A 26,432-nucleotide genomic window follows, 5' to 3' on the forward strand; every position below is an offset into this window, starting at 1 on the left:
TAACTTACTTCTAACTTAAAAAAATATTCACTTACTCAAGATTTTTCTTCAAGCCTTCAATGGATAAACAGACTGCAAAACGCTTTAAAATGCACCTCCAGATCACACCTGACCTTAATTCAGTTATTTCCTCCAAAGATACTGCAGAGAAGTCTTGGCCCATTGAGGTGTACCAAAATGATAGAAGAAAATGTTAAAGAGTAAGACAATTTGTGGGGAAAAAAACCAGAAAGAAGTAATCTGCCTGGATGGTGTGAGCATGCCATTATGGAGAGAACCAGATGACAAACTGGGGGGTCCCATAAAATCCTTTGCCTAGGTCTCTTTTTCACCCACGGTCAGAATACTGCTATTTCATTTGTAAAGCTTCTGAAGGAGGCAGCTTTGATTGGTTTTGTCTTTTTCTTTTTTGCAAAGGTTTCTGGGAACAAGTATTCAGCTGTTATGATGAACCTGAAATGACCACTTAAGGGTGAACCAAAGCTTAACTCTATATAGCTTTCTAGACTTTAAAATAAAAAAATATATGCGCACTGGGTTTGTCAAAACTTGTATGTGTTAGGGTAAAACAAGCTGAAATATACTTTGGTAGTCATAGTTTCTTTTTATTTGATCACAGTGAAACATCTCAGGTTTACATAATAAAATAGCTATGGACTTAGTCTACAGATAAAAAAGGCTGAGTGCTGCTGTTGTCTGATCTCATTTAAACAGTAACTGGCAATATCTAGGCAGGGGCAGTATTATCTTGAGTTGATGCGTTTGTTGAGAAGACAATGCTTGCATGTCCATCATCAAGTTTTTGCTTGTGGATATTTTATGTCACCTCTTCACAGTCAAAGTAGGTGTGCTCTACCAGCATGGGCACACTTGTCAACAACACAGGGTAGATGCAAAGGGATAAAACTAGTACCGTAACCTTATACAAACACTGAAGACACAGCAAATGCTTCAACTTTCTGAAAGTTACATTACTATTACAATTTTCCTGCATTGTTACTGCAAATATTCACAGACTCACTACACTGCAAACTTGCATATTTCCTTTTTTAATTTTTTTTTTTTTAACGTAGGTAAGTCGACACCATATAAAATCACTTGTGTATAGGGTGTGCACACATGTATGTATACAATATATCAACACACAGAGGAGCACACACAGATGCACACATGTATAGGCCTCCCTTAAGTTTCACCTCCAGACTCGAGGTCCTTACTCCAACACTGCCAATAAGTAATAGAGGAGACTTAAAAGCAGTAATATAGTATTAAGATACAAACACGGGGATTAAGTTCACTAAAGAAGAATAATGAGAAAAAGGGAAGGATAACTTACGGAGACTGCATATTTTATTACCCATCTTGATTGAATGGTACGGTTGGGTGTATTAACTGCATTATATGGAAGCATAAGAGTATCTGGAGATAGTGGACTTTGTATGATGCAAAGAGATGACCAGTCATGCCAATTCTGTTTTACAGAATGATAATGATAATGGAAATCAAAAGAAAAACAGAGAAAACCGACAAATGTTTTAACATGTCTTCATCCCCTGCTGGTTATTCTGATGAGTGGCTGAAGTGAACTGCAGAAAATATGACTGAAAAAGTAATGACGTGTAAGATACAGCACTGGAGGTAATGGTATTACATGGGAAGGGGTTATATATGAAGAACAGGAGTTAATAGGGAAGCCACAAGGGGAAGAGTTTAAGCATGACATTAACATATGGCAGTGTAATAGACACAGTTCATAGGTTCATAGGTTCAAAAGAAGTATTAAAGCTAACTGCTAATTTTCCTTCAATGGTGAGAATCGAACCTTGTGCCTTATGTCTGCAAGGTAAACATCTTAACCATTATGTCAAACCCAGACCCAAAAAAATCCAATTTAAATTCCCTAAGATATGAATCCAGGCTGTGGCAATGATAGCACCAAATCTTACAAGACTATAAGAGATCACCCTTAAATTATGCCTTTTTGTTCACCACATATGGTTACTAGACACACACACACTCTTTTTTCAGGGATAACCAGGGAGCAATATCTGGTTAAGTGATTTGCTCAAGGTCACATAGTAAGGCTGAGAGAATCAAACCCTGTACCACAGAAAGAACAGCTTGCAAACTTAACTTCTGCAACTATCTGGAAACAGAAGTATAGTCACCAAGTGTTTGTAAACGCTTTAGAAGTGAGTTGACAAGAAAGTGACCAGAGGTCAGAATCAAACCCTGTATCTTGCATCTGTGAAATGAAGGTCTTAATTATTATGCCAACTGCTGTGTAGTACGCTTTTCTAATGCAAAGAAGCTTAAGACACTGCATCCTAAAGATGAGATACATAACAGCAGTAACCAGAAGAATGAATAAAGTCAAATTGGGAATGGATTATGGTGTAAAGTACACTTCAATGTAGTGCAGCACATGGAGGGAGAGTAACAACAGTAAAACAGTGTGGTAGATAAAGACTTAAAGGTTTAAAGCTGCACCCAACTTTCACCCCAAGGTAATGAATGTTAAAAAGCATAAACGTGCAGTTTTTCTTCCGAAAGCAGAAATCATGTGAGATGATCTGGATGCCTCCAAGCCCCCAAAACACTGCAATCTATGCTGAATTGCCATCAGAAAATCTGTACTACCATGTCAATGGCTGTATAGAGGCTGCTGTAGCTACAAGAAGCAAGCCCAAAATTAGTCAAGAAACCAACTGCCTTGGAAGCGTACCAAATTAAACAGGATGCCCAGCAAGTCAAAAAGTTATGGCAAAAAGTAGGAAGGGCGATTCCCTTAAAGATAAAAGTGTTAATCAAACTAAATAAGCAATTAATTGTGATAATTAGGTCAAGCAAAGCCAACTCTGAGGTTAATATAGCTTCTCAAGTGAAAGATAACCATAAGGCCTTCTTTCAGCTATGTCAGTAATCTCAAGAGCTGCACACAGTAATGTGCTGAACTGGTGGTTAATGGTGCCACATTCATTGAGCCTGGCAATACAGTGAACCTGTTAGGAGACAAAATCAGTTCCAACTTTACTCCCTGCTCACCCTCAATCATGGCCCAGAAAATACCCTCAAACATAACCCCTCCAACTAGGGAGCATGTACTGGTTATGCTCGATGACATATAAGGATGCCTAGAGTCATTATTTAACTATAGCCTTAAAACAGGCTTTGTGTCATGTGAATGGAGGACTGTGATGGTTATTCCCCTTCATAAGGGAAGACCTTCAACAGATCCTGTAAACTACAGACCCATTAGTCTGACTAGTCTTATTTGCAAAGCCATGGAAAGAATTAACATGGAAATTATCAACAAGGACACAGGAGACCTCCAGACACTGAACCCATCTCAGTTTGGCTTACTCAAAGGAAGATCATGCTTACTAAATCTGTTGGACTTGTTTGAAAAAGTCATTAAGGCATTGGACAAGGAGAAAATAGTGCACACTGCCTACCTAGATCTGGCTAAAGTACATGACACTACGCCCACTTGGGCATTGTCAATAAACTTACGGAACTAAGTATAAACCCCTTTATAACACAAAGGATAGCTACCTGGCACACTGATAGGACCCACAAGGTTAGAATCAGTGAAGCTACCACCACAAAGAGGCCAGTCACCAGTGGAGTTCCCCAAGGTTCTGTCCTAAGCCCACTCCTCTTTGTCATCTACTTCTTGTATGTCAAAGCCAATGTCAAAGGTCTCTGGATAGTCAAGTTCACAGATGATTGTGAACTGGGAGTGATCACTGAATTCCTCCTCAAGAGATGAACACCCTTCAGGAAGACCTAACACAGATAATCGCTTAGTACCAAAGCCATGGCTTAAAACTAAAAACCAAGAAATGTATTACAGTATCTTTTGGGAAGCCCACCACCCAGGGTAACTATGTCATCAATAAAACATCCCAAAAAGTTGATTTACTAGTCAGGGATCTTGGAACCCATGTAGACTGTAACTTAGCCTTCGACCAACATGCATCCAAGGTAGTAAGAAAAGCCTTTTATGTTATTCAACCTATAAGCAAGGTCATGGCAACTAGGTCCAGGGAAGTCATCAAACCACTGAACTCGGCCCTCATTGGATCCATCACAGACTATAATGCCCCCTTCTGGTATGTACCTGACCAGACACATGCAGCAACTGGAATGTCCACAGACGTTCCTTACAAAAAGGATACAGGGAGTAAATACAATGTCCTATGCCGGACTGCCTCAAAGCCCCGTCTTCTCTGCTCTGTATCATACAAACTTCTGAGAGGTGATCTTTGCCTGGCATACAAGGCATCCCTGGGTCTTGTTTTGATATACCTTTTGCACATCTGCAAAACAAAAAATTAGAACTAATAGATTAAGAGACAAATTTTACTTGCAACATGCATAGGACATGTTGGGCAGACAGATACATTTCATAGAGAATTCCCATTCTCTGGAACAGGCTCCCTTATCCATGTGAAAGCAGAGTTCCTCCCCATCCCTATTTAAGCACAATCTAGACCAATGGATGAGCCATTGGAAATTCACCCTTGGTCTGGTGCCTATGTCTATGATGGACAGAGGTAGTCAATAAATCACCCTCTATATAAATCAAATTTGTGGGTCATATTTGGGTTACATAGCTTGGCTTATAAGGGCCATACAGGTCTTTAGCTTAGTATACACCTATGAAAGATGGACACAGAATCCCATGATGAGAAGAGACATAGCTGGAAAAAGAATGCTGTTACAGTCTGTTTCAAGAGTAAATGTGTAGTGTGCTATGAAAAGATGACTTTTATTTTATTTTACTTATTTTACATTTGTTGACTGGGACAGTCCGACTGGATGTATGTCCATGTTTAGCGGAGGTCCGGGGAGAAAAGCTGCAAGATAATAATACACATTGAACATTTAGTAAATGCTAGTTTCAAGCAGATTACAGTCATAAGCAATACCAGCATTTAGCACATATAGTACTAACTTATTATAAAACACTTTACAAAACATAACAGGAAGTTATGTACTCACCATAACGTTCGATGTATGTAGTCCATCACCTCAAATTCTTACCTGTGGGTTCGGAGCCGAATATCGGCTCCGACTTGGCCAAACTTTTCTAGCTCGAAGTCTTCTACTGGCTGGGCTAAGCAGGTATCCCATGATGCACTGCTCCATATCCCCACATCTAGTTTGCTGCAATACTCATTCATACCCCATGCATACACAACATCCAGATAAAATGAATAAGCTAAAGTAAAGGGAACTCTGTAAATAAAAACCTAACCTCCAGATCCTCCAGGAAGGGGGAAGGTAGGAGAGTAAGTAAGAATTTGAGGCGAGATGGACTACACACATCAAACGTTATGGTGAGTACATAACTTCCTGATGTTATGTAGTCCTATCTCGCCTACATTCTTACCCGTGGGACAGTGTCCCAAGCACCTACATCCTGGGTGGCTCATAGGAAAATACTCCTGAGTACTGTGGAGCCAAAGGATGACCTACCCCTAGAAACCACGTCCAATTTGTAATGAGAAACAAATGTGTGAAGAGAAGCCCAAGTAGCTGCAGACATATATTATCCATCCATTGACAATCTGGCCTGATAGGCTGTAGATGTAGAAACAGCCCGAGTAGAGTGAGCCTTGACCGGAAATGACAGATCTTTTCCTCCCGTTTGGTAGGCGAAAGAGATGCAACTAGATATCCATCTGGATATGGTGACCTTGAAGACCGGGGACCCAATTTTGTTTTCTGAAAAGGAGACAAATAGTTGATCCGACTTCCAGATATCTTTTGTTCGGTGCAGATAGAAACATAACTGTCTGTGCACATCCAATTGATGAAATTTAAATTCTGCCTTGTTTGAAAATTGAGGAAAGAATACAGGCAACTCAATGGATTGATTAAGATTAGACACGGAAGCCACTTTAGGAAGAAAAGAAGGGTTTGATCTAAGAGAAACCCTGTCCTTATGGAAGATTAAGTATGGAGGTTTGATAGAGGGCTTGAATTTCTGAAACTCGCCTTGCTGAAGTGATTGCTGTTAAGAAGGTTGTTTTCCAGGTCAAGAATTTCAATTCACAGGTAGCTGCAGGCTCGAACGGTGGTGAAGTAAGGGCTTATAGAACAAAACTGAGATCCCAGGACATGATAGGTTCGGAGACCGGGGGACAGAGTAACAGAGTACCCTTCAGGAAAGCCTTGCAGAGTCTATGAGCCATGAGACTAGGCTCATTAGCCATAGGAAAATTAGAGATCGCAGCCAATTGAACTTTGATGGTAGCTGATGCGGAACCTTGATGGAAGAGTATAGACAAAAACTCCAAAAACTGAAGCAATTGAGCTGTGTAAGGATCAATTCCTTGGGTATGCGCCCAAATAGAAAACCTCTTCCATTTGCTGGAATAAATCTTCCTAGTAGATGGATTATGAGAGGAAGATAAAATGTGAACCACTTCCGGTGAAAATTTATGAAGGCTAACTAACAACAGAAGTGGCGTAGCCAGGCTGTCAACTGGACGTTCATCACAGAGGGGTGGAACTGTCCCGACATGTGTGTCAGTAAATCTGGTTGAGGATCCAGAATCCAAGGAGTGTCCACAATGTATGGTTGAAGAAAAGGGAACCAGACTTGACAAGGCCAGTGTGGAGCAATCAGAATCATTCTGCTTCCCAAGGATTGCGCTTTCTGAATCACCTTTGACTGCAAGGGAAACAGAGGGAAAGCATAAAGTAGACCGGAGGGCCAATCGTGAACCAGAGCGTCCCTGGGTGACTCCCCCTGTGGGGTGATCAGCGTGAAGTAGTTGCTGCATTTGCCATTGAGGGGGCTGACAAAAAGGTCGCGGCAAGGCAGACCCCCATCTGCTGAAGATTCGTTCTTCAATTAGACGATTCAGGGACCACTCATAAGGCATCAGAATAGCTCTGCTTAGCCTGTCCACAATCACGTTGGACTTCCCCGGAATGTGCGTTGCCACCAGAAAACGTTGGGAAGTTGCTGCCCACTGCCACACTCGCATGGCCTCTCTGCACAGGGGGTAATACCTGGTCCCCCTTGCTTGTTTAGATACTACACTACTGACATGTTGTCCGAGTGTATTGCAAACGTCCCTAGAGGTAGAAAGCTCTGAAGTGCCTGCAACGCAAGTAGCACTGCTCTCATCTCTAGGACATTGATATGCAGATGTATCTCGTGATCTTGCCACGTGCCTTGGACTGTCCTGCCAAGATAATGCCCCCCTCCCACCCCATCTGGGATGCGTCCGTGGTCACTGTGGCAACCGGGATGGGTGGAACGAAGGGCCTGCCCCCGTCCAAACTGTTGGTGCAAAGCCACCAACTGAGGTCCTGTTTGCATCTGTCTGTAAGCAAAATGGGGTGAGAAAGTGGGAATTTTTGGAGAGACCATTGAACAAAGAGAAGCCATTAGAGAAGTCTCATGTGCAATCTCGCTAGAGGGACCAACATAATTGTTGCTGCCATGGTTCACAGGAGTTGGAGAAAGTACAGTTTTGTACCTACCATAAATGTAGATGTCCGAGAGGTATGCATCTGCAGTCCTAACAAATGGGTTGTCCTGCCTCAGGCAGCCCTTCGGTCGGCCGGATTCCAAAGTCTGGGTCTGGCCTCGGCTGATGTCGCACTTCACCCGACGTCATAGCTGCTGTGAATTAGGTAGAAAGGCATCAGCCAACGCCATTTTCCTCAGTGTTTCTTGCCCCAGATGCCAGGTGCCCTCTAGGAAGGCTAAATTTGGATAAATGTAAATGATTCCAAACAGTAGAGAACAAACAAAAATAAACATGTATATACATATATACAAACAAATACACCATAATAGATTCCCCCAGCTAGCTACAAGATGGGCAAATACCCCAGGAGTACCACAGAGGGGAAGGAGGGTGGGTAATCCTGACTGCAGATGCATACCTCTCGGACAGCTACATTTATGGTAGGTACAAAACTGTACTATGTCCTTCAAGGATGCATCTGCAGTCCTAACAAATGGGTAGATTACCATAGCCAAACTGGGGGAGGAAGCACTAAGATGATTATGGTGCAGTTAAGATCCCTTGCAAAACAGCAGTTGCAAAACCTGCTCGGGATCTGGAGTATAAAGGTAGATTATAATGCTTGGCAAATGTATGCATGGAGCTCCAAGTAGCAGCTTCTAAAATGTCTTTGGTAGCCACTCCTCGTAAGAAAGCTGTAGTAGTGGCTGTAGCCCTTGTGGAGTGAGGTCTGATGTCTTTTGGAGTTGTCTTTCCATGAAAAGAGTAACAAAATCTAATGCAATTTCCTATCCATTTTGAGATTGTCTGTTTTGAAATTGCTTTTCCTTCCATTCCTGTTGCATATGCTACCAGAAGCTGGTCAGTTTTTCTATTGTTCTTGGTTCTGTCCAGATAGTAGCGCAATTGCCTGTGCACATCCAAGGTATGTAGTAGTCTTTCCCCTGTTCTGTGGGTTGGGGAAGAATGTTGGTAGGTGGATTGCTTGGTTCAATGATACCCTGGAGACCATTTTGGCATAAAAGTAGGGTTAGTTCTCAAGGACACTCTATCCTGATGGAAGATAAGGAAGGGCTGTACTGCCATTAATGCCTGTAATTCAGAAACCCTTCTTGCTGAAGTGATTGCAAGCAGGAAAGCAGTTTTCCAAGATAAGAACTGTAATTCTGCTGTTGCTGCTGGTTCGAAAGGGGAAGTGTTAACTTTTCCAGCACAAAGTTAAGGTCCCATGTAGGCAAAGGTGGCTTCCTTGGAGGCTTTACATTTTTAATTCCTCTCAGGAACTGTCTGAGTAGAGGATGAGAGAAGACTGGAGGATCCATGTTGTATTCTGCTGAAATTGCTGATGCATGAATCATAATGGAGGAGTAAGACAGGCCATTGTGGAAAAGTTCTGCTAAATATTCCAGGATGTTAGCTATGTTTGCTAATGATACATTTTCTCCTTTTGCTGCACTCCAAATGAGGTATCTTTTCCATTTGGCTGAACAAGTCTTCCGTGTGGAGGGTCTGCGAACCTCCAGGATAATGTCTTTAACCCTCTGAGATAGATCTGGGTTATTTTGTTTTATGTAATATTCCAAGCAGCTAGTTGCAGTGTTTTCAAGTTTGGATGTAGGATCTTGAAGTTGTTCTGTGTTAGCAGTAAAGGAACTAGAGGTAGAAGCCATGCGTGTGTCTGAGACATACTCCTCAGTAGCGGGTACCAATGCTGCCTCGGCCAGTCTGGAGCTATCAGGATGATCTTTGGGTGATCTTCTTTGATCTTCAGTAGCACTTTGTGCATCAAAGGAAGAGGTGGGAATGCATATGCTGTCAGGTTTTCCCAACTGAAGGAGAGGGAGTCCACCTTCCAAGCAAGTGGGTGGTATGTCCTTGTGCAGAATTTCCTCAATTGGTGGTTGTGAGGGGATGCGAAAAGGTCTATTTCTGGTAGTCCCCATTTCTTTGTAATGGATTTGAAGATGTCTGGATGCAGCATCCATTCGTGGGCATCCGTGGTAGTTCTGCTTAAGGTGTCTGCTAGTAGATTTTCTTTCCCTGGCACAAATATGGCCTGGAGCTGAATGTTGAGGTTCAGGGCCACATTCCACAGGTCCATTGCCATCCGGCATAGAGGATATGAGTGTGTGCCTCCTTGTTTGTTGATATACCACATGACTGTGGTGTTGTCCGTCCTTATCAGAAAATGACCCTGTTGAAGAAACGGTCTGAATGTCTGAATTGCCTGTTTCACTGCCAGCATCTCTTTTTGATTTATGTGTAGGTTCAGCTGGTCTTGTGTCCATAGGCCTTGTATACACTTGTCCACCATGTGTGCCCCCCAACCGAGGTCTGAGGCATCCGTGGTGATAGTCTGGCTTGAGTGAGGCTTGTGGAAAGGCAGTCCTCTGTTCAACTGACAGGCCTGAGCCCACCACAGGAATTCTTGCTTCAGGCATGGAATTATTGGAATCTGGGCTTATAGACTGTGCTTGTGTTGAGACCATAAATTCCTTAGGTACCATTGCAACTTCCTCATATGCAGTCTGGCATGTGGAATCAATATTATACAGGATGCCATGTAACCCAGGGCTTGCAGGACTTTCCTTGCTGTAAGCTGGTTCTGTGTTGTTAATGCCATGAAATAGAGTGGTAGTTGCTTTTGCTTTTCTGCTGTGAGAAATGCCATCTGATTTGAAGTGTCCAGTTCTGCACCCAAGAATGTTATCCTTTGGGATGGTACCAGCCTTGACTTTTTCATGTTGACTGTGTATCCCAGGGCTTGCAGTAGTTGTATAACCTTTTCCAAATCTGTTGTTAATTTGGTCTTGTTGTCCGCTTGTATTAGGCAGTCGTCCAGGTATGGATAAATCTGAATTCCCTGAAGCCTGCAATGAGCAATTACTGATGCCAGGCATTTCGTGAATACTCTGGGCGCAGTAGATAAGCCAAAGGGCAATGCTGAGAATTGATAATGCTCTGATCCTGCAAGAAATCTGAGGTATCTTCTGCAATCTGGTCGTATAGGGACGTGCAGGTATGCCTCCTTGAGATCTAGAGTCACCAGCCAAGACTCCTTGACCAGCATGGGACGAAGTTGCTGTAGGGTCAGCATTTTGAATTTTGGAACAATGAGATATGTGTTCAGAGCGGACAGGTCGAGAATAGGTCTCCATTGGTTTTCTTTCCTTGGTACCAGGAAAAGTCTGGAGTAAAATCCTTGTCCTTGTTCCATAGACGGTACCTTTTCTATAGCTCTCATCCTTAGTAAGTGGTTGATTTGTTCTAGAGCGTCTGTTTTTTGGTTTGGTGGTAGGTTTGGCATTCCTCTCTTTTTTGGTAGAGTGTGGAAGTGAAACCTGTAGCCTTTGTCTATTGTCTGCAAAATCCATTTGTCTCCTGTAATATAATGCCAGTTTACGGAAAATAAGGCTAGCTTTCCGCCTAAGGGTGCTTCCAGTTGTTCCCTGGTAGGCGGTATCAGAGTCAAGTCATTGTGCCTGTCCTGTGGAAGTGGTAGTAGCTGGATCTGTGGCAGTACTTCTCTGGTTGTTAGGCTGCCACTGACGTCCCCTGTAGGCACCTCTGGATTGGCCTCTGCCTCTTGGGCGCCTATTTCTGCCCCTCTGTGCTCTGGAAGTGTCTGGAAAGGACCAATTCTTCGAAGGCTAATTTCTACTAAACCTCGGAGGCTGGGCCTGTAAGAAATCCTTGACTGTTTGGACAGATTTTGCTTTTTCTTCCACCTTCTTTAGCACTTGCTGTGCAGGGAGCCAAACAAACTTTGTTTCTCCATGGGAGCATCTAGGAGCTTTGACTTTACATGGTCTGGTAAGGATTGCTCTTTTAACCATGCATGCCTTCTGATCACTGTACCAGTCATAGCTGATCTAAAGGAAGCCTCCAGTGCATCATAGCCGCATTTTAAGGAATGATTACTGACCTGCTGAGTGTTATGTACCAAATCCTGAAGGGACTTACGGTCTATAGGTTCAGGAGAGGACAGTTTTTTATTTAGCTGGTCTAAAAAATTCCTGATACTGAATCATGTGGAATTGACAGTTTAAGGCCCTAGCCGAAAGAGTAGCAGAAGTATAAACTTTTTTACCCCATCTCTCTAATGCCCTAGATTCTCTTTCAGAGGGGAGGGGGTTTTTGGCAGAGGCAGCTGCTACAGCTTTGGGGCCCTGTGAAATAGTTTCAGGATCTGCAATAGGAGCCTTATACAAGTGAAAGTGTGTGTCCAGGACCCTGTAAATATCTGTCGGGCCTAGCAGGGGCCGGGGGTAGAGAGTCAGGGGCAGTACAAGCATCATTAAATGCATCATCCACAACTGTTAGTACTGGAGGAATGGCTAAAGGCCTGTGCTGTGGTAAATGTAAAAAGATCCTTAGCCTTTTCCTTGAATCTGAAAAATCCTGGCCCTGCCATTGAAATTGCTCTCTCATAGCATGCAGGGTTTCCCCAAAAGAAAATTCTTCAGGAGGAGAGGCAGAAGGGATGGAGTCTTCTGCATCAGAGTCCTCATATGGAGAATAAGGGCCTTCTGGAGGATTTGAGTTTTCTGAATCATCCGAGGAATAATCAGTTGAAACTGGCTCAGGGGGCTCTGCTCTAGGCCTCTTCTCTGGAGGGGGTTGAGAGGCCCTGTCAGGGTGAGGTTGGGATCCCCTGATCAAGGAAATGAGATCCTCAGCCAGGCTGAGCATTTTGGAACTAGAGGTAGGCCTGTGTGAGGGGATTTTAGCAGGCAAGGCCTTAGAAGTTTTAGCTGCTTTAGCCCTGGAAAAAGCCTTGATAGACATAGATGCAGGGGGCCTAGCAGCTCCACGTGCAGGAGTAGATATGTCTAAAGGAATAGTATCTGATAAATCCTGGGAACCTGCAACAGCAGGGGAAATTTCAGTAGCAGATTCAGCCATGCTGTGTGAGGCCTCGGCTATAGGAGGTATGCTTTCGGCCGAAGGAAGAACCGTGGACTCGGTTTCAGCAGAAACCGAGACACTCGCGGTTGGCTTAACCGTGGTTTCGGCCGAAACCGCGGACCGCGAGTGTCGGTCCTTTTCCTTACGCTTTTAGCTAATTGTGAAGTCGGAGTATCCGACGGCATTTTGTAAGCAAAAGCGGAGCCGAAAAACTCCTCTGCAAACTCCGACCGACGTCTAAGTGTCCGTCGGTTGAAGGAAGCACAGGCTAGACAAGCTGCTACATCGTGGTCTGGGCCTAAGCAAGGAAGGCAGTAAGAGTGGAAATCCTTATGAGGTATTTGTTTCCCACAAGTTAAACAGTTATTTACTTTTTCTGACATCGGCTGAGGCAAGAAAGAGTCCCCAACGGGGTACTTTGCTTTTTAGAAGTCTTCGGTAGTAGTAATCTCTGGATCTGACCGACCGGCACTTGCGAACAGCTTCTGCTTCGGGCACCGCGCGGCAAGAAAGACTGAGGAAAATGGCGTCGGCTGATGCCTTTATACCCAATTCACAGCAGCTATGACGTCGGGTGAAGTGCGACATCAGCCGAGGCCAGACCCAGACTTTGGAATCCGGCCGACCGAAGGGCTGCCTGAGGCAGGACAACCCATTTGTTAGGACTGCAGATGCATCCTTGAAGGACATCCCATCTTGCCTTCGCTTTCCTCAGGGGCATCAGGAAGTGTATTTGTTGTTGTAAGACTCTGATCCTCTTCTGCGGTAAAAATGCTCGCATTTGAATGGTGTCTAATTCTGTGCCTATAAAGGTGACACGCTGCGAGGGCAACAAAGCAGATTTTCCCCAATTTAGTGTTATGCCCAACTGTAGACAGAGTGATTGGCTTCCAGCTGGAAGCATAGGTGACTCCTGGATGCCCTGTCCATTTTTATATGGTAGTAAGCATCCTTGAGGTCGATGCAGCACATCCATACCGCCTCTCCCAATAATGGGAGAATCGATTGTAGTGTGACCATGCGGAACTTGGACTTCTGTACATAGTTGCTCAGTTGGCGGAGATCTAATATGGGTCTCAGGTCCCCTGTTCTTTTCGGCACAAAAAAGAATCTTGAGTAAGTCCTTAATCCGATTTGGTCTGAGGGGACACTCTGGATGGCTCCTGTTCCTAGCAGCTTTGAAACCTCTGAGGCTGCTTGATCCCTTTGACTTGGTGGAACATCTGGGATTTTTCTGATTGATGGGGGGGTCTGATGGAAACAAAATGAGGTAACCTCCAGAAATTATTCATAATACCCATCAATCCTGGATGATGCTTTTCCAGGCTTCCGGATATAACGAAATTCGACCCCCCCGACTGGCTCCGGATAAGCACAGCCGGGCACTCCCTCAGGAACGAGAGTAGGGAGAGACGTGAAAGGAATCGTGGTCTCCCGAATAGGGGGGGCCCCTCTGCCTCTAGGGCGGGCGTCTCCCTGAATAACCTCCCCCCTCCTCTGCCTCTGGAGGGGGACTCACCTTGTGCGGCAGGAAAAAACCTCTGTGATTTCTTGAACCACATCTTCCCACCCTGCTGGGCCTTGGGGTAAGGCCTAGAAGGAAGGTAAAAATGTACCCCTATGGCAGACAGGGTCTTTCCCTCTTGTTGGCACCTGGTGAAGGTGTCTTTCACTTTGGTTCTGAACAAAGAAGAACCATCAAAGGGGGCGTCAGTGAAGAAAGACTTGAAGGCCTCCGCGAAGTGACACAGGCGCAGCTAGGCTTGCCTTCTAAGGGCAACTCCTGAGCTTGCTGCCCTACTCGCTCCCTCGGCTGCATGCGAAATGAGCTGCATGGAGGAGTTGACAATGGAATTGAGGGTAGACACCTGGGCATTAACCGTCTGGGCCACCGCTTCAGGGACGTTACCCGCAAGAGTACCTCCTAACTCCTTGAGGAGATCTCTCTGTAGAAGAGTGAAATGAGACAGATAGTTCAGCGACAGTAAGGTAAAGGTTGCTTATGAGAGGGTACGCTTCCCGTACCAGTCCATGGTCCTAGACTCCTTGTTAGGAGGATGGACAGAGGAAGAGGTCTCTGCTACTTCCTTCTGAGTGGCCGCCGCCACCACCATGGCATCTACAGGGACTCCTTTGGACAAGAACTCCTTACCCTGGGGAGCAGAAAGAAACTTGTTGGGACGCCTGGGTATGGGCTCCACAGAATCAGGGTTTTCCCAACACCCTTCGACAGATTAAATCAAGGAGCTTGTCGAAGGATGGGGACACCCAGGAGGCAGAGGGCTGAGCAGCAAAGGCCTTAAGGAAGACCGACTCCTCCTCGGAAGGGGCTTTGGACGGCCAGTCACCTCTTTGCTTCAGTATCTCCAGGATGTCGGAGAAGGAAACATCATCAGAGGATGACTTGGGGGTCCCCTCTGATTCCTCGAGGTCAGTATCAGAGGTGAGGGACTCATCCTGGGAGTCTATGTGCTTCCTCTTGCAAGTTTTCTTTCTAGGGGGCTCCTCAGGCACGAACTCTGAAGGGTCCTCAGAAAGGGCTCTCACCAGAGTTGGTGGGGGACAGTGACCGATCCGCCTGATGTAGCTGATGATCTGGCCAGCGCAGTCCGCATGGCCTCGAAGGCTGGTCCTCCCTGAGTCCAAGGACCGGCCAGCCTCCGAGACCATGACAGGAGTCTAAATTCCCCGAGCCGAAGCACCGAGAGGGAGACTCGGAACCGAAATATGTCGCGAGATGTCCCCATCGGGCCCGACTTAAGAATCCCGAGTCCCGAACCCAGAGGACGGAGCCGATGTCGGTACCGATGGAGCCGGAGGGGGTATTGGAACCGGACTAGGAACATCACATGGCGCGGAACACTCCAGCCCCAAAGACAGAGGTGCGCTCGGAAGAGGAATGATCGAAGCAGGTGTCGGGACGGGCTCCAGAGCCGACTGGGCCAGAGCCGAAAACAATTTTGCCAAAACCGGTGACTGGAGGAGCCTCTGGACCACCCTATCAAAATCCACATCCGAAAGGGTCCTGGAGGATTTGGAGGACAGGGAGGGAGATCGAGATCTCCTCTCAGGAGAGATTGGTCTGAGACTGGGCGATCGGCTCCGAAGAGGTTCCAATATAATAGGAGCGGACGCTGGTTCCATCAACACAGACACCTCCTGCGGCCCCGAGGACAGCGGAGCCGAGGAGGTCAATGCAATTTTTGTGACTTTCTCCAGGGGCTCCGATGAAGTTGACGGAGCCGGAGATCTCTTTTTAGACTTGGATGACTTAGACTTAGCACTGGGAGAAGAATCCAAGGCCTCTTCGAAAGAGGGTTTCAAGAGTCCCTTTAGGATCAGCTTATTCTTTCTTTCATGGAGCACTCTGGGACTGAACGCATGGCAAAAACTGCAGGACTCCTGCAGATGAATGGCTCCCAGGCAATAGACACAAACAGAATGCCCATCGGTGATGGACATTTTGTACCTGCATTTAGAACACTTTTTGAAACCCGAAGGTTTGTGCTCTTTGGAATCTTTGGACATATTTCACAAGAAACACCAACAATGCAACCTAAGAGAAAGTTTGACAAGAAAAACTCACAGACGCTCACACCACAAAAACCACGGGAATCCGTTATAAGTTGAAACAGTACACACACACTAGAGACGCACACTGAGACCAACTATGTCAAAAACCTCTAACTCTAACGGTTAGTGACTACAAGGATTGGGGAACAGAACCAAACCTCTAACTTAAACGGTTTGCCAAACAGACAGGACGAAAGGACTAGGTCCTCTAACTGAAACGGGCCTAGCCCGAGAGAACAGTTATAGGGGTACCACAAAACACGCACACTTCCAAAAATCTAAACACTAAAGACAATAGCTATGAAAATAGCTTTTTGTTTAAGAACAAATTTTTTTCTCAAGACAAGAAAAAGGTACTTAGCCACGCCAAGAGCGAGACCACGTCCGAGCTACACGAGCAGCAAACGAGATCTGGGGACATGGAGCAGTGCACCAAGGGATACCTGCTTAGCCCAGCCAATAGAAGACTTCGAGCTAGAAAAGTATGGCCGAGTCGGAACCCACGGGTAAGAATGTAGGCGAGATAGGACTACATAACATCATTATTTTCAAAGTTATATATACATACCATTCCATTCAGGTTTAAGACACATTGAGCAGCAGTTATACAATTGACCCTTCCTGAAATGGTGTGGTAGAAAAAAATTAGAAGTAGTTGAAGGTAAAGACACCCAAGTAATAGAGAGGTCACTAGTCGGGGTTAGTGCAAGGACATAACCAATGAGCTTTGAAGTATTTCTTGAGTTTGCTTTTGAATCGAGTTAGCGAGGGTTCAAGGGTCAAGTCAGCTGGGAGTCTGTTCAATGTTTTTCCAACAGAGTTGGCAAACCGAGAGCCCCCAGCTGAGTAGTTGGATTTGTATGTTTGAACTAGGAGTCTAGTGGATGATCGCAGTGAGTGGGTGCTGGTGTAGGGGCTGATAATATTTTTTAGTGCAGGTGTATTTTCTGGTTGGTAAAGGACTTTATGTGCCACTATTAGCTGGTTGAACTGCAGTAGGCTAGGCAGTTCAAGCCATCCTAGGCAATTTAGGTTGTGACTGTGGTGTGTCCGGTAGGCTGTGCCAGTAGCAAATCTGGCAATATGGTTATAGCAGGATGATAGTTTAAGATCTATTTTGTTTTAAGTTGGAGAAAAGAGGTGAGGCGTAGAGAAGAGTTGATAGTAGATGGGAACGGGCAATTGCAGTTCTAGCAAATGGGGTAAGGAAAGGTTTGATTCTGTAAAGAGAGACAATTCTTTTATTAATGGTTTGGATAATTTGTTTGATATGCGCATCAAACTTCAGGTTATCAACTATGACACCCAGTAGTTTAGTTTGGGCTTCTGGGGAGATGATAGTGCCATTGTTAGCGGTTATGTTGAAGAATGGCAAGGGGGGGTCCTGCGTGTGGGGGACAAGAGGAGCAGCTTAGTTTTGTTGGGGTTCAGGATTAAATTTTGATTGGAGAGCCATTTTCCCACTGTATTGAAGGTATTTTGGGTTAATGTGAATAAAGTAGCTGGTGTGGTATCAGAATAAATCAAGGTGGAGTCATCCGCATATTGAATGCAGGTAGCATCTGGGATGACTGAATGAAGGTCGTTGATAAAGATGGAGTAAAGAAGGGGTTCTAATAACGATCTCTGGGGGACTCCTAATGTGATGGGTAGGTGAGATGATAGCTTGTCCTGCCATAGAACTGCCTGTTGCCTGCCCTGCAGGTAGGACTGAAACCACTGGAGTGCATGGCTGTTTAAGGAGAAGGCCTTCAAGGTATTTATAAGCATTTTGTGATCAACCATGTCAAAAGCCTTGGATAGATCTAGAAAGAGTGCTGAGGATAGTTTGTTATTATTGCAGTTGTGATTAATGACAGACTTCAAAAGGAAACTAGTGTAAATAAGTTACTCAGTTAATAGTAACAAATATGGCTGATTGGCCTGGCTCTATGGTCCGGAATGACGGAGCCCTCACTGCAACCCAGGCTTCAATTAGTAGCCAGGCAGGGAGGGGAGAGTGAATGGGTGTGGCCCACTCACCTTCACTGTGGAGAGGTGCAACTGTGCATGAGTGTGCTCTTACACAGAGATTTTACTCTAACATCTAAAGGGATATCCAGTCCAAATGCTTATATTTTATGAAAAACAAGAACTGCAAATTCCATACAAACTCATCATGCAGATTAAGACAACACTGTTCCAACTACTCATCATCACCGTTCCAAATAGTGCAAATATCAATGACAGCTGTACGTATCAGAAAACTGCCTTTTAACAGAATAGCATCAGAAAATATATTTAAGTTCCATAATATTATATGGGTGCAGACACAAATGTGGGCAAAAGTAAATCCCTTAACTGAGCCTTTAATTTGAAAATAACTGCACTGAAAAAAAAACTGAACACCAAAAAGCAAAACAGTTTTCAGCATGTACTGCAATCACATCTAAATTTGTTGAGACGCACTATAATTGCTAGAAAAGGTTATTCTTAAGTAATATTTTATTTGCTATTTGTTTAAAGGTTTGTCCAATTGGGTTGAGGCTCATTTCCAACAGACGGCTGGGAAGAAACACTCCATCATGTATTTCACGTGTTATTACAGTGACTTTAGAACAACTGTACTTACAGGTGATATAAACGAGACAAGGCAGCTAACACATGCAGTACAGTACAGTACATTTTAAAGGAAAAGAAAAAAGTTTAGTGTGAAAATAACCTACTTACTGATATGGAGACAAAAGCACTCATCTATACATCTGGAGTCCCAGGCTCTAACAACAACATGTGAAGGTCTGAGGTTGGCTAGATGAGGACGTAGTATGCTTGAGTGGCCAAATGTCAGCTGGTCTATCTCAGATGTAGACCAGGTTGTGTTGCAGCTATAATGCCCTGTGGGGGAGACTAGGAAGCAATCTACTTTCACCCAAATGATAAGGTGGCAGGCAGAGATGCTTGTGCCATGTGCAATGAAGAATGGGTGAGTGTGCCCCTCATCAATGCACCCTCACCCCCATACAGGCCTAATGGGATACAACAGAAAAATCACTGTGGTAGCATGGATACAATTTCAAGAATAGGGATGAAGATGCTGGGGAGTGGAAGTCACAGTATGTGGTACTTACATAAACAGGTACTGCGAGTAATAAAAGAAGACAGATTTACTAAACAGTCTTTCAAGAGCAGTATCCTAACATTGCTACACTAATTAGTCACTGTGCAGGCACAATTTACATAACAAATAAGGAAAACTTCTACATTGCTGTTCCCCAAACACAAAAAAAATTGTGGACCTGCATTACAAATTTAATAATGTGTCTCTATTAGCAGAAATGGTCTCAGCAAGCTTTATTTTCATGTGTTTGAAAGGCTGCTGTACATAGGATAAGTGTATTTTTTAACAATTTTATATAGCCCATAAAAGCAGTCATAAAAAAAGACATTCCACTGCTTAAAAATTATGAAAAGGTTATAATTGGACCACTTAGTGGATAAATAAAGAAAGCTATCATGTTTTTTAAACTGGTGTGAGTGTGTGCATGGAATTCCAACTTCCACTTAGCCAAAATGAAGTGCTCATCCCACTACCAAATCCAAGCACAAAGTGCAGTTACAGCCTTCTGCTTACCTCATAGACAGACAGTAACCAAACAGTAATGAAGGGATACATTCACATCATCAGATGCATGTCTATGCAGTGCACTTCAGTTAATCAGTGGGCATGTTACTGGAAGAGGTCTATGCCACTCACACCAGGCATGGGTGTAACTAGAAACTAATATGAGGAGGATGCAGACCAGAACTAGGGAACTGTAAGCAATTAAGAAAAACTGGTACACTTGGAAATGTAATTGTTGGAGAAAGTGTCCTTTGCTCATCGGTATAACTGCTCACTGCTTATTATTTAGTGTTTCCTAGGAGGCACGTATAAAAGTTACACAGTATTTCGGCTTCCTCATAACGGAAAAATGGTCATGGATCACTGCACTTCAACTAGAAGGCAGCTTTCCATTTTCCCTCCAAAGCAGAGTCTCAGAAACATAAATATGGACTTGGACATTAATGCAGCACATGTTGAACAAGGAGTTGAGACTAAAGCCAGACTCCAACAAACTTTGGGACATAAGCAATGCAGGAGTAATAGCACAACATAAAGCTGGGGAATACTGCAAGTTATATTCAATGAAACGGCAACATTTTTTTTTAACAAACAAAATGGCTACATTTTTGTTACTAAGATAATAAAAAATATGCTGATGAAGTTACTTGAAAGAGGTAGTTTATCAAATTTAGGCAGTGAAACAGATGACATGCTGGACCAAAAAGTCCTCAGTCTATTCTAAGGCAAAGTCACTTCAAAGAATGCAATTACATATGCTGCAAAATTCAAAAGTAAACAGTGACAAATGATAGAAATCAATCCATATGAGAAAGTGTTATCTGACAAAAACTGGCAGATGTTTACTGCATTTCAAGTGAGGTGCTGAGGTTAGCATTTTCATATCCAAAGATGGAAGTGGGTGATATCAAAATGCTTAAAATCAAACCTTTAGAAATTTACTCAAACATCTTGCACTGAACAAAATTCTGAATCATGTTTAACTTAATTAACCAGGAACCACTATTAATATAATTTAACTAAAATGTTCGGTATGTCACAGGAGCTGTACAAAACTTAAAAACACCTACGTATACTTAATGTGTGCTTGAGATTAAATCCTCTACCGTCCATCAAAGCTGTAAAAAATGTTTCCTTTAATATGTTTAATTGTGAAATATTCTTTTTTCCCTTAATTAATCTACTTAGCATTGCCATCGGCAGGAAAACAAAAACTGCCAAGAAACAGAACACTGATGATCTGAGAATGCATTGACTAAAGAAGCCCTGACACATTCAGCATTTTAACAAATGTTTGCAGGTTATTATCAAGGGTTTCCTATAGCAAGCCATGCTAGACATTTACAATATTAAACATTATTTTAACTGCTGCCAAGCAGAGACTACTTACTGGAAATCGAACAAACAGGTCAACAAACATGGCTCCAGTGAGAGCACTATTTCTCTTGGTCATGAATTCCGTTAATGCCTCTTGATATATAGCTTTCACCCTGTCAATGTCAAGATCTCCTACTGGAATCCCCTGCAAATAGAAGCATTCATTATATAATTAATTCAAAACTAGTAAGATAAATCATTCGTGCATAAGAAGCTTCTGTTCTCTAAAGTACAGAGACAAACAGGAAAAAAAAGGAGACATTTCGAGTATTCCCAGGAAAAGTACTTCCCAGAAAAAAATGCATTACTTCATCCTCAAGCAACTTGCTGATACGCAATAAGGCCCTATGCATTAAGTAACTAGTGGAATTTTCTTCTTCAGGTCCCCAGCTTAGTACAATTCTGGAATTTTTCAAGCTTCCATGCTAAGGGGTAATGCATGTCTTCTGCTGGTACATATCATGAAGTCACGTACTACTACAGGTTTGTGCATCCAAAGGCATGGGAACTACAGAAATTTCAGAACAGTGCTGAGCTGAGGATATCGAAAGAGGAAAGACCAATGGTTACCCAATCAGAGAGATATGAACTTCGCTATGTACACATTCAAATACAGGAACATTAGGGGACAATTGAATTGAACAGACATTAGTGTTTCTACCCCACAGTTCTTGGTTCTCCAGTTAATTATCAGTCAGGATGTCTTGTGCGTACAGTCTGCATATCCAAATTATTTTGTGAATGGGGAGTTTTGCTGGGTGCTCTGATTTCTTCAAACATCCCAAAGAAATGTCATAGGCAGTGTTTCTCAAGCTTTCTGTAGGAGTGCATGACTAAGTGAGTCTACATGTCCTGCAATGGACTGCAGTCCCATTCAGAATTAGTTTCACTGCCTTGCACACACTAAGAAACAGGACAGGCTCCTGCTACAATGGGACCCAAAAAGACAATAAATGCTGCAGGAATTAAAAGAAAAAATGTATAAAGAAATAGCTGCTGGAGGTTATCTGTCCTATCTCTTTTCAAAAGAATGGGATATCCCTGCCAGTAAAAGGATGCGTAGTTTCAAGCTGTGGCCACAAAGGGAGGCCACCTATAAAGGGTGGTTAGTGTACCCAGCACCCTAAGTCTGTCTCCTTCCAGATACCCAAAGAACTTGTATAGCCATAACAGCTTGTGGGATTTGCCATAAGGACTAAACATATTAAGAGCAAATAAATCTCAAATGTTGAAAAGTTAAATGATCCTGAAAGTTTAACATCAAAGCCAAAACGTTCAAATGATAAAGATGATGTAATAGTTCTTAGTCAGTGAAAAAAAAAATCTATGCGAGAACTTTTTGAAATTATACAATAAATATGTTTTATTTCTTTGTTAATGGCCATCATATCTTTCAAATGTCCAGATTTTCGCAGAATGTCCAGATTTATGCCTCATATCTTAGCTCTGTTCCTCATAAAATTTGTGGTTTTCTGGCAAATCACTGAATATTGAAGTCACTAAATACTGAAAGACATTTGAGTTTCAGACTTCACACTGTTCAGAAAATGCATGCTAACACAAAAAATGTTAATCTAACAACGTGTGATGTTTATAAGTGCAATATTTAAAATCTGTTCCTATCTTTGGGCCTTTGTCCCCCCCCCCCCCAATTATTTTTTACTCTGTCCAGATTTACTGTGCTAAGAGGTCGAGAGGTAAGATGGCTACATTATTAGGGCTAATATGTAATGTACTTGCTTAACTGTGCCCAGTGCCACTGAAGACTGTAGTCATGGTTCCAGGGTGAATTCATCAATCATTTTTGTTACTCCATAAAGTGAATTTAAATGGAAGTGACAGCAAATAATGTAGGATCACAAAGAAAATCAGCAACAAGATGAAATTAGTAAACAAAGGTGCGAAATGCAAAGCATCCATCCCATTACACATATGTCAGACATCTTAACAATGGTTATGTGAGAAAGGGCTGAAAAAGACTGCTAGTCTGTTGACTGTATTAAACTACTGGGAAAACTGCAAAGCATAAACCTCACCTTATCTCAATAATGTTTAGAAGGACACTGAATGGAATGAAGATGTAACTATTTTTTTTTTTACGTAAAATTGTTCTGATACAAACTACAAGTTATACTATAGAGCACTGCTGCAACATAGAGTCAAAGGCATTTCAAATGCGAGGTGGGGAAAGTTTTTCAGTGACTGCATCTGCTAGTAATATTAAAGTTAGAAAGTACTTTTTCTTGGCTGTAATGTATCCAGGCTTTACAGTATAACAAAATAAAGTCTGGAAAGAAGCAAGTGTTTAAAAAAAGGAAGCAAGTTATAGTGTGTGCAAGGGTAAAGTATATATGTGTGTGTGTGTATATATATATATATATATATATATATATATATATATATATATATATATATATATATATATATATATATATATATATATATATATATATATATATATATATATATATATATATATATATATATATATATATATATATATATATACACACACACACACACACACACATATATATATATATATATATATATATATATATACACACACACACACAAAATATATATATATATATATATATATATATGTACGCATGCACACACAAAGAAAATATTGTTTCCTTTGCTTTTTATAGGTGGATGTCTAAATTACTTGTTCTTAGTTTAAACTACACAGTTTTTTAAAGAAAACTTAAAAACAAGATAAATGATTAAGGATATGAAAAATGGTAGTTTTTTCTTGCATTTGCAGTTTCTATTTTTTCCATTAACATCTGTTTTTAGTTGAAGATGAGCCGCCTGCTGGTGGGACCAATTAGTCATGAGAGGTATGAATAGTGTGCTCCGAGCAAAACCTACAAGATACACTGCAATTAACTTTTTAGAGGATACTGGAAAACTGTTCCATCCCAATAAGTGAAGTCTGACATGGTATAGAGTGAACAGTTATCACTTGTTGCCTCCCCAACAGATTAGTACTTTAATACATTAGGGTTGCATGGCTAGGCTAGAAAAGCCCCAATGGTCGTTAGCCTAATATACACCTATGGATCTAATGGATTACATGCAACAGTGTACAATTTAGTCAGTGGATTTTTTCTTAAGGCTAAATGTTAAAGTTTACTGAAAGTAAGCAAGCTGTTTTTATCATCCCTTGTTTCACTGGCCGATACATCCCTCTAGGGGAGAGAGTCAGGCTTTCCTAAACTGGGTAAGGACCCTTTAGCCCAGTTGTTCCTATTTGGGTGGGCTGTTTCTCCAGAGGGAAGCATCAGATATTAGGGAGCAGAAGTGTTTACAGGTTCCATAGAAGTCCATTTCAAATCCTTCTTAGCTCCTCCCTGTAGGTGGCCGGAAGACTCTCAGTGGTTGCCTGGGTGAGGAATGATGCATGCACCACTTAACAGTATGAGTCTCCTCTGATCTGTTCATATGAGCAGTCGTTTACCCACAGTTTGTCACTGATGATGTGGTGAAGCAAGCCCAACCTCCACCTTCCCCACCCCTTCAGCACCATGCCATTAATTAACTGAATACAGTTCAGCTGGGTTGTAGTCAGGGGGAGCTGAGTGAAAAAAAAAAAATTATACACGTAAACTGAACTGGACAACAGGACCAGAAACAAACCAGTTTTAGCTGGAAAGGTTATATTTATGTATAATTGGCTTCCAGTCCTAAGAATCACATGATCAGTTACAACAAATATAATTAAAAATGAACAATGAATTTCAAGAAGTGTATAAAATTACCACACATCTTAATAAATATTTACAATGAATTCCGACATATCTGCATTTATTCAAGTAGTCTAAATGGTTTTTACATACAAAACAAGTACTCAAGAGAAAATTTCTGTGAAAAGGAAGTATGTGCGTGTTATATGGATACGCATGTACCTATAGTATATATTTGTATAACGTATACATTTATATACACACACATATATATATATATATTATACACACACCTATATGAATACAGTATGCGTGTGTGTGTTTAAGTTCATGGGTAAGTTTAAGACAATCAGTCTGCAGGCCATTACAAGCCTTTAATGTACACCACTGCAGTTATCAGCTAAGTATCAAACTGTCAGGACAGTAATATCAGTGATATTTTTTGTTTTAACACAAAGTACTTATTCAAAGGCTCACATAAAGACTCTGTTTAAATCTGGGGATTATACTTTTAGATGGAATTTATACTGCCATTCGTGGGATGAGGCAGAAGCAAAAGAGTGGTGGAAGAAGAAAACTATGCAACCAGCAGCTAGTATGCAAACTTAGCCTTGATATGAAGACATTTTCTTTATGGAGAAGGTTGTGCCCCCTCCCCCATCAGCTTATTTACTGTATCCTAATCCAGCCGTTAACCCTAATGCTGCACTTTACCTTAGAAAAAGCTTTCCGTAACACTACCACTACACAAGACAGGTTGTCAGCCACACACAAAAGCACCAACAGCATGCACAACACTACAGCTATTCCCTTACTTTAAGCCCAACCTACTTCACAAACACGAAAGCAACATCAACCCACTTACCCATGTCTGCAGTGCAGTTCATGTCTACATACAGAATTATCTGTGTGTGTGTGTGTCTCTATCTACATATACACATAAATATGTGTGTGTGTGTGTGTGTGTATATATATATATATATATATATATATATATATATATATATATATATACATAAATAAATATATATAAATATACACACGTGTGTGTAGTGACATCTAGTGGGTAGATTTATTAATAAAAATGCTCTAACATTTTACACAGAGCTGATATATTAACAACTAATATTTCTTTATTTTTTTTCTTTATTGTCCAATAAACCCAACCAATTTATCTGGCCTACATTTTGAATTTTGTTTGTACCAGTGAAAGAAAAAAAATAGCTACTGGATGCATTTTAGGGTATTTTTGAAGGGCACTGCCTTCATTCTGACGATGAATGTTCCTCAGAAATTCTACAATCCTGTATTTCAAACGTCTAGAGATTTATGTCCAACATATGCACTGGACCACACAGTTATTAGTACAAGGTGATCAGGTGCCTAATTTCAAAAAGCCTTGGAAGGTCAGCTGACGAAGAATGCATAGTTCTACATATCTGACATTTTTCATCTTTGAACACTCTACAGTTTTTGAGATTTAATGATCTATACATATAAAGTGTGTGTGTGTTTCTTTTTCATATGCATTTATTTATTTATATAATTTATTTTACATTTGTTTACTGGGAAAGCCCAACTGGGTTTGAGCCCATTTTCAGTGGAGGCCCGGGGAAAAAAGCTCCAAGATAATTTTTGGCAAGTAATTACAGTGATAACTTCCAAAACAAGTTTTAGCAAGCAGTTTACATTATCCATTATGATTTACATAGAATTTAAAAAACATATTTCAGAACATTGAGTGAATGCTGGTTACTGACATACATCAAACAGAATGGGATACAA

The 26,432-nt window shown here is 42.1% G+C and overlaps 1 protein-coding gene across 2 annotated transcripts in view; it reads right to left on the reverse strand.

Moving 5' to 3' along the window:
- Positions 1–26,432, reverse strand: part of MYBBP1A (MYB binding protein 1a) — a 1,224,315-nt gene that overhangs the window by 261,907 nt on the left and 935,976 nt on the right. For both annotated transcript variants that reach the window (XM_044054196.1, XM_044054197.1), the window contains one exon: positions 20,969–21,100. In XM_044054196.1, the coding sequence (XP_043910131.1) occupies positions 20,969–21,100 (132 nt within the window). The remainder of the gene's footprint in view (positions 1–20,968; positions 21,101–26,432) is intronic.

Source organism: Protopterus annectens, chromosome 13.part0, assembly GCF_019279795.1.
Source record: "Protopterus annectens isolate FY-2018-M chromosome 13.part0, PAN1.0, whole genome shotgun sequence".
Taxonomy (NCBI): Eukaryota; Metazoa; Chordata; order Ceratodontiformes; family Protopteridae; genus Protopterus; species Protopterus annectens.